General features: G+C 29.2%; 1 protein-coding gene across 1 annotated transcript in view; it reads right to left on the bottom strand.

Moving 5' to 3' along the window:
- The window catches only part of LOC108753327 (fatty-acid amide hydrolase 2-A-like), a 5,897-nt gene extending 2,817 nt beyond the window's left edge, over positions 1-3,080 (bottom strand). The window contains exons 1-5 of the mRNA XM_018494815.1: positions 2,845-3,080; positions 2,475-2,694; positions 734-948; positions 458-569; positions 184-341 (exon numbers count right to left, since the gene is read on the bottom strand). Coding sequence (XP_018350317.1) covers positions 184-341; positions 458-569; positions 734-948; positions 2,475-2,694; positions 2,845-3,003 — 864 coding nt within the window. The 5' untranslated portion in view covers positions 3,004-3,080. The remainder of the gene's footprint in view (positions 1-183; positions 342-457; positions 570-733; positions 949-2,474; positions 2,695-2,844) is intronic.
- Positions 3,081-10,187: the final 7,107 nt, after the last annotated feature.

Raw genomic sequence — 10,187 nt, 5'->3', positions numbered from 1 at the left:
TCAATGGTTAGATACGCTACAGATCTGCCTCTGTTATTAACAGTGATGTCACAATCGGATGAAGCCAGGATTACTTTTAATAAAAAGGTCAGAATTTTTAAAATTTTATAAACTACTGCTTCTATATATATATATATATATATATATAGAATCAGTAGTTTATAAAATTTTAAAAATTCTGACCTTTTTATTAAAAGTAATCCTGGCTTCATCCGATTGTGACATCACTGTTAATAACAGAGGCAGATCTGTAGCGTATCTAACCATTGAACCGATTGAGAAAAATGTAGACCAATTTTTATCATTTGCGCTAGGTTTGTGACCTTCTACTGATATCCAGTCTAAAATATAAACTTATGTTAGTTTATATTGTTTTATAAATAAGTATACAAGATTAAAATTTTACATTAATTGATCATTTTTTTTCTTTGTTATTGATTGTTTGATGAAAACTTACTTGGTGTGGGTTTATGGCCAAAAACGCCGCAAAACATTGCCGGGAGCCTAACGGATCCACCGATGTCTGAACCCAGACCTAGAATCGAAGCGCCAGAGCCAAGAAGAGCAGCCTAAAATATAATGTTTAACTATTATAAAATTCCATTATTTATATAAAAGTTTATACATATTATTTATATAAGGTTTATTTATATAAGAATTTTTGACGAATTTTCGTAATAAAAATTTGTAATTATAAAAGAACCTTCGTATCATTTGTATAGAAGAAATATACCTCGCCACCGGAAGAGCCACCAGCGGTCCTCCGTGTATCATAGGGATTCCTGGTGATGCCAGTTATTTTGTTAAATGTATGCCACCACATACACAATTCTGGAGTGTTACTGACAAGAAGAGGAATCCCACCGGCTTTGCGAATCCTCGTCACAACGTCGGCGTCTTCTATCGCTCTCAAGGAAATATCTTTCATTCCCACAGAATAACTCATTCCTAAACAAGTCTTATGTTTTGAATATATACATATATGTTATTATATTACATGCTAATATAAATGAGGATGTTAAAAAGAGGTCAATAACTTTTTTTTATAGATTTCATCTCCCTTTTTCATATTATGTATTTGTAAAAATTATATGCAAAGGTATGATAAATTTTCATCTCAGAGAGAGAGAGAGAGAGAGAGAGAAAACTCGGAAATTAAAAAATTTTTACATTAATTTTTGGTACACAAGTTCCTGGCACTTGTGATGCGTAGGAGAATTAAAATTAATTTATTATTTGCTACTTAAAATAATATATGCAAAGTACCTGAGTATTTGTCTGGAAGTCTAAAGATTTCTGTGAAATCAATTTTTAATTTATGTAAAATTTAAATACGTCAATACTCCACGTTGGACATGCATAGTAATCAGTATACGGAATGATAAAACAATGTCTAACACAATATATTACATCAAAAAAAATTCTTAGAAAATTCTAAAAAAAGCTTATTTATCAGGATGAGTTAACTGATAGGAAAACATTTCGCTAAACCGTGCGAATTACTAGATCATAGTCATATGTGCTAACGAGTTAACTAAGTAATTCAACTAGAGATAAAAGGAGAGAAACATAAGAAAAGCTAGCGACCTTAATATTTTGCGCTTGATATAATTTTATAGAACTATTAATTATTGTATCCATTTTTTTATTTTTATTTTCTTATAATTTTGTGCATGCATGCGTGCGTACGTGTGTGATATCCAAATGTTTATTAGTATCAATCGTAAAATTGAAATGCAAAAATGTAAAACGTACTGGGACTATTGAGCGTTCTGAATACTTTGAAATTTGCACAACAAATGTGAACCTGAGTTTAATAGTTTTGACAAACATCGATCAAATATTATATGACATTTAGCACAATTTCATATTATTACATAAAATTCCATTGTAATTAATTCCACAAGCAAAAATAAGTAAATACGTATATATCGATTTAATGTAAAGTTTATATATACAGGGTGTGTCATAAGTCTAGAAACAGTTGAATATCTCGAAGGCAAAGCATTTTTGAGAAAAATATTTTAGACAAAAGTTATAGGGCTTAAAAATCTATTCACTGAATACATCTGCTTGATCTTGAATAGCGTCGCTACTCCAAGATCAGATCAAGATCAAACTAATTTTTTTTAAATAGAACACCCTATTTTTGATTTGAGAATGTAATAGCTGATGTCAAGAGCTTTCAAAACACTATAATAAAGTTATTTTTCATTAAGTATTTTTTTAGTTATAAGGTTTGTGAAAGTTATACAGTACCGCTGGCATTAGCATTACGCAAGGTATTCAATCGACGGCTAAAACCTCTTGAATATTGTTCAGGATAATGTCTTGGATAACATTTGTCAAGATCAAAGTCATGGAAGATTGTTTTTCTTATTTCCATTTTTACGTAAAATGAATTCTTAGTGCAAACTATATGCATGCAAACAGTATGCATTCAAATCGTGGAAAAATGAAAGTATGTAACTCACCTTGAACAGCAATACTTTCTTTAATTGTGACAGGTAGCCCGAGTAACGGTTTTTCGTTCGCAATTTTCGCCTCGTCTATTATCGTTGATTGTAGGAAATTATCGATTTCACGTGCCTCTCGAATTGCCGCATCGAAACGATCTTCTACAATAGCATTGATCAATGGATTTACTATCTTGCATCGCTCCACATATGTGACGATCACTTCCTCGGAGCTGATCTGCCAAAAATTAAGTTATTAACTTTGAATAATTTTGGTTCAATTATATTCAAGTGATTTTTCAGCATGCATCAATTTGGCAATAATATATTGCCTTCTAAGATAAGTAAAATCTTTCGAGTCTAATCAACAGAGTGACAGTAAACTTACTTCTTTTTTACGGATTTTCTGGGCAATTTCTGTCGCCGACAGTAGCAAAATTTGATTTTCGATCGGTGGACATCGTAGTCTTTTCTTCAAACTTAGCAATTTGAATAAAGGCCCGAGCAAACAACGTAGAAAAAAAAAAAAGTACTTTATTATCCTCATCGCTTAAATCTTCTGTATAGAATCTTCGGTATAACTCTGATAATTTTCTTCTGATAAAGATAATTCTGATAAAGTTCTGATAATTTTTTTTATATCGTTAAGACACAAATCATTAATAAAATCTCGAGTGAATTTATAATCTTTCCATAATATGAATTATTCTTATTGCTTAAAAAAAATCTTTATTACGTATTTCTCTTTAAAGATTTCAAATTTTTCAGCTTTGCAATTTATAATCACGTTGGTATGCGATCCATGCAGAATTAAAAATTTCGAATGTTCTAAATAAGGAGAAAAGTTTTATTTTTAGGTCACGAAATATTACCACATGCATTTTATATTATTAACTTAAACTCACTGAATGAACAAAACAGAGATCACTGCAGAGAATGTTTAATAATAAATGGAAACTCCATGACGCATTCTATCACGTTATTGCGATTTATCCCACTTGATTGTTTCTAATTAATCCAGCGATGTTATCGTAAGTCTCACTGACTGCAAAAACACGCTTGTGTTAACTACAGGAAACGTGTGACTGGAATTACGAAATTTTTAATTTATGTATTTAATTTAACACTACTTAAAGTCGTTGAATCATCAACAGAGGAAATATCTTTAAGAAGATGTTCTAATCAAAAACAATAAAAAAAGGAAGATCGATCGTTGCCTCGATATATTAAAGTATAATTTCAATATTAATTATTGAATTTAGTGAGAAATTCTTTCAAATTTTCCAATAATCAAGCAAAAAAAAAAGTAAAATAAGGATATTCGAAATATTGTTAATATTTAATATTTTGAGGAGTACAATATAACTATAATTGACGTAATTTTGATATAAAAGGTAAATATTTCTGAATCAATTTATTCGATTACAAGATTGTCGCTAATACAATGTTTCGTCATTTGTCCACAAAACTTTTCTAAAAGGCAATGAAAATGGACGTGTGAAATATATTGCTTAATTTAACATCGACGTTAAATATCGCGAAGTATTATCACTAAGAGAAACTGTTCATTACATAGAGCCGATGTTAATTTTATGAAAGATGCAATCACTTATGTTAAGCATGAATGTCTAACGCAATACTTTGTGGACACTTCTTCGAGGTTCTAGGTCGCATCCCACATGATTCACCGTTAAAAAGCCAACGAAGCGCAGTTCGTTTATTTATGAGATTATCCTAATGTTTTATTTTACAAACAAATCGAATATATTAATTATTTTAAATTGATTTATAGTTAAGTCAATTTTAATCAATTTTATATTCACAAATTAACATTTTCGAAGACGATTATCCCAAATTAATAAAGTTTTAAATGTTTTGTTGAAGTTTTTCATTGATAAAAAGTCGATTTTATATTCATGACGCAAGAAGACTTCCGAGTTATGTATTTTAATTATATATTTAAAATGTATATATTTTGCTTCATTCGAATATTTATGTTTTCGAAATATGTTAATTTAAAAACAGCTAATTTTTTATGTATATAATCAGGTTTTTTTTTTTTTCCATCAATTATACAATAGTCCGTAAGAGTAGTGCCCTACTCTTCTCTATAAATAAATATTTCTAGTAAATAAATTTTTACTTAAATTAGGTATAATTTCATTAAGTATTTGCATTTACTATAATATTTACAATAAACATTTTAAAATATTTGTAATAAATGTTTATAATCTGTGCAATCTAAGACGACAAAAATATTTACAAAATATTTAAAACAAATCATAAATATTATGTGCCAACTGGGTATCATATCAAAATTTAGTTTTAATGATTTATTAAATTAGTAATATAGAATTTCTTGAGTTTATTAATTTCTAATAACTATAATAGATCTTTTGTATGTGTTTGTATAACAAAGAAAATTAATTTGATTGTATAGCATTCCCATTTATAACATTATTTTTCATTCTATAAATCTATTCAAGTTTTGACAAAAGTTATTATCTCATCCCGCAACGATACATTGACCAATACTATTGTTAAAAGATACATAATTTCAGTTTTTAGGAATTTAATAATTTTTTTCTCATTTTGTGGGCCTATATCACGTATTAAAAATAAATTTACAAAAATTTTCGACTTTTTAACGTGAAAGATTTCTTTACAAAATCGTTTTTTAAAAATATTTCTAAGATTTTTTGTTATTCAGTTAAAAATCACTATACCGCAATTAAAAAAAAAAACAGATTTTTAAAGCTAAAACTTTGCTCTATCGTGCAGTATGACTGCCAATTTTTTTTTAAGAAACATGTTTTTTAAGAAACATTTTTTAAGAGACATCTCACATAAATGGATTGAGTAGTAAACTTTTATTTTTTACTCCAATATTTTGTAATTTAAAACTTTTTGATATTTTATGAACATGATGAGCGTAATGCGATAATTATCTTTGTCTCATATATTTGAACATCTACGTCATAACTTTTGCGATTGTAATTATTTTAAATAAATCAAATTTCATACTGATATCCTTTGTTGGCTCATACAATAATTATTTTATTGTATTAATAAATATAAATAAGAAAATTGAGATAAAGTTTAATTTAATTATCTTACTTTTTTTGTACAAATTTTTAGAAAAGTACATTGGAACATTACGCGTTGAAGAATCTTGTTGAGATGATCTTGATCAGATTCACAGCTTCCAAACTGAGCGAGTAATATCCAGGTATATGTGTAATAGTCACGACTATTCATGCTTGACTGATTCTTATTTCGCACCGATGCGTACGTAAAGAAAGAGACAGCCAGTAAACGAGTTTGAAGAAGCGACAAGTGGGGCGAGTAAAGTATACGTTCTACTTTGCTTTTTTGTCATTTTTCAAAACGGATGTATTCTATTGATTTAAATTCTACAGACATTTGTTATGATTTTTTATCATCTGTTAAGTTTTTGTGGTCTATTCGCACTATGTGACTTTCTGTTTCATATATTTGATCATGTACGTCATAATTTCTTTTCGAGGTAAATAAATAATATATGAATCAATTTCATGATATATGTATATCTCTTAGCACCGAGATTCGATCGAGTCATTTAATAATATTTAAAATGTCAAAGTCTACAGAAAACAAACAATTCTGCTGAATTTAAATAGAAACACACATCCAAAATAATTTTGTTAGATTATCAAAATAATTATGTAGAATTATGTAGAGTCTCAAACAATGTAGAGTCGCAAAATTGCTCAATGGTGAGCAATGCTGCAAAAAGTTTTATCAACAGAAAGATATTATAGCAATCAATTTGAATGTTCTAGATAATTATTTTGATGGCCCAACAAAATTGTTTTCAGATTTTTGTATTTATAAATACATTTTTAGATAATTCAGTAAAACCGTTCTTTCCATGCATAAAAAAAATTGATAAATACACTCGCTATATCATTACTGAATTACTAAATAATTTATTTTATTTAAACTATATAATTTATTTATTATATTAAACTGAAAGCCTACGTATTACATTTACCCAGAATCTTGTTTTCTGCGAACGTATCATGATGTGTTTTCATTGTCTTGACAACTAAGATATCATAATATTTGGAGAAGAGGAATTTGACTGAAATAAAAAGTGTCGAATTCTGAACTTTCAAAAATAATTTACAAGAAAATCAGTTATAAGAAAAAGAAAGTAGATGTGCAACATTTCAAGAACCATTTCATCTAAATACTTTTTTCGATTTTCGAATGCAAAAATTTATTTTATTTAACAGATAATTGCACGATTTGTAGGTATTCTTACATTAAAGAAACGACTGAGTTGTCTCATAAAATTTACAAATACAAAAAAGTCTTAATAAATCCGTAAATTAAATATTCTTAAACAATAAGAATCTTATTTTAGACCATACATACGAGATTTTTTATTTTATAAGCCAATTTTATTGTGCGATTACATATACTGTGGAATAAATATTTCAAAGTGTTTAAAATATCGATATTTTTTAAATTTAAAAATTCACAGAATATAAAAAGTACAGAATATCACAAAAAGAATTTTACTTTGCAAACTTATATTCAAGTTTTGTTACGTGTTTATGGATTCTATTAGCCAGTTTCATTTTTACCTATAATTTCGAAACTTTGTATACACAAGAAAAAAGAAAGAAAATGAATCTTACAGTGATAATAGAAGGGTTAAACAAAAATTAAAATAAATTATATAGCATCTTCCATTGAGTGTTATACATGATGTCTTTTTTATCATATTGAGGAGCCAAAAAATATGCCTTCACTTTTTAAAATAAAATTATGTAATTTTTTCACATAATACGTTCTCCTAATTAGTCTGCGCATAAAAGTAGGAACATCAATAAATCAATAATTTAGATAATTGATAGTTCAGATATTTTTTTAAATTCCTTTTTAGATTTGAGATATTTTATATTTCATATCACAATTTACCAGAATAAAGTATAAAATATCCTGTAAACTATTTGATTTTTCAATACTCTCTACTTTGATATATTTTTATGTGTGTGCAGAATATTTAGAAGGATCATACGTGAAAAAAAATTACCTATATTACCTATATAAAAATCTGGATTGGGAAAGTTACTTTGTAAAAATAACTAGTTACAGTTTTTTTCTTTCAAAAGTAATTAGTTGCAATTCCAAGTTACCAAAACCAAAATTTAACTCGTTACAATTACAGTTACTAAAAAGTATCTTTTAAAAGTAACTTTTCAATTACTTTTTTATTATCATGACAGAAAAATATGAATGACATCGATATCATTAGGGCTATCAAAGAAAAAAAAAATTACGTAAATTTACAATTTACTGACCAATCAAAAAATACTTTAAAACATTTGTAGTGAACCGTATCCTTAATCAGTATTCAGATTTTAACCAATCACATTAAATTGACAAATAAGTTTAAAATGTAAAGTAACTGTAAAAGTAACTATTAAATTAGTTTTTTGTATCATCAATAATTTCGGACAGAGAACATTTACTATTAAAAATAAAATAGGACAACCTATATAAATTTCTGGAAATTGACGAAAACAAAAATAATTATATAAAAAGGAATTAATTTTTGTTTTTCTCATAACTAAAGTTTATATAAATGTGATTTATACTGTTTAAGAATAAGAAGGAAAGAAGGAGAGAGAGAGAGAGAGAGAGAGAGAGAAAGAGAGAAGCGAATACAATCGGAACGATATTTATTACAGAAAGATTACAAGATTATATTCAGGACTATAAACATTTTAGACGCGGTCCATGCGCCGTGATTAGGACGCCGGGGTTTCCCTGTTTAATGTGAAAAATATTATTTACATTGCACATATATCACTAGCGTTACTATCAAACGAGCGGACAATTGGTCGCTGAGAACTCTCCGCGAAAAGGCCGTTCCGAACGAAGAGAATACAACCTCATCTCAACACGATCGTCTTCTCCATAAAGAAATGATCTCAAGAGGACTTCTAGCATAAATATGATCCCTCCACCCGATGCGATCGAGTTATCATTCGTATTCAACTGATCAGATTATCAGGATCACCGAATTAGCCTCTAGAAATCTCGCGTTGCGTTCGTTCACCCTCAACAGATTACTTAGCATACGTAATTTTAACGCTAAAAGAGCCGAAAAAGAAGAACAATCTTGAAAGACAAGCATCTTTTTCTCCCTCGAGATGTTCACCTAAGAATTTGAAAATTTCCTCGAAAACTTACTTTCTTTATCCCTAATCGAGATCTATAAAATTTACAGAATTTACGAATACTCGAGGAAAATTTATACTCGTCAGTACAGTTCTTTCGGCGCAAAGTTTTAATCTTTTGCTAATCTTTCATGCGCGTAACATTTCAAAATAACTTCAACTTCATGTTCGCAAAATATCAGTTTTTTTATCGCACGACCGTGCCGGACAGTGTCGCGTTTGAGGCACTCGCGCCGCGGAAAGTCGCTCAAAAGGAAAGGGAGAGAGGACGCGTGTTCTCTGATAGGGAACGTCGCTAAGATAAGCGTCTAAACATCACGAATGGATAGCAGTTGCGGGTTGGCGTCGAGAGAATCACTAATACTCGTATAAACGCGTATAAGACCAAAAATAGCCATTTATAGTCGGTTGAGTCGTCGAGAACGAATGAAGTAGTTCTCTAATAGGCGACTATCGTCCATCGCAATCACGAACGGACGCTAATTGTAACCATCTCTGAAGAACGCAGGTAAATGCGAGTTTTTTTTTGCTCTCACTCTCACTGCGTCTTACTATCTTTCTTTAAGTACCGAATATAATATTACTATTACTATCATTTATGTCTACATTCATCGTATATACGCGCCGTCTTCGTTCCACGGCATTATCACCTTATTTCGCTGCCGTTAATCACTATCTTATGTCGTTATAATAAAATACGTCTATATGTATATATATATATATATATATTTATATATATATATATATATATATGCAATATGTATATACGTATACATATATACGAGGTTCACGCGATTGAATTCTTAATGTCTACTGCAATGAAAAAAATATGTTTCCCTTTTTAAAATTTTTTTCTCAGCACTTTGGAATTTCTTTTATCGCAAAGATTTCAATTATCGCACGCGTAACATGTCGAAAGAAACAACGAATTACTTGATTCATTCGGGCTATCAACGAATCGGGCCATCATATATAAATAGCGGTAACTGTCGGCGATGTTAATCAATTGTTAAGGATACTTGACACTTACAACTCGCGATGTACTTTTAACCCGAGATATAATCACTATTAAGTATCGACTAAAAACAAAATATTCGAAGTCGGACGTTGCGGATTCGAACTTTGTGGACGATTAAAGTGCTGCTAGAAATCTGCCATTAATGCAGCATAAATTTAATTAAACGAAGACAGACGAAGATAAACGCCAGTGAAATATTACGTTACATTAATCACGACGTTCACAGAACAGATATGTGATAGTTTTTTGGTGATAACGTTCATAACGTTAATTCCTAAAAATTGAGAATTAATAAGAGAGAATTATATGACAAATTGCAGTAAGACGACGTAGATGATTTAACTACCAGTATCTGAAAAGCGTCTGAAGCAGGAAATATCACTTTCTACAGGGATAAAACGCGTACAAAAACTCTAATCGTATAAATAAGTCTATAAGCGCTTAACAGGATGATATCTTAAAGTAGTCGTTACATAATAA

This window comes from Trachymyrmex septentrionalis, unplaced genomic scaffold (genome assembly GCF_001594115.1).
Source record: "Trachymyrmex septentrionalis isolate Tsep2-gDNA-1 unplaced genomic scaffold, Tsep1.0 scaffold69, whole genome shotgun sequence".
Classification (NCBI taxonomy): domain Eukaryota; kingdom Metazoa; phylum Arthropoda; class Insecta; order Hymenoptera; family Formicidae; genus Trachymyrmex; species Trachymyrmex septentrionalis.
The sequence above is the reverse complement of the archived record's forward strand: the minus strand, read 5'-3'. Positions and strand labels throughout refer to the sequence as shown.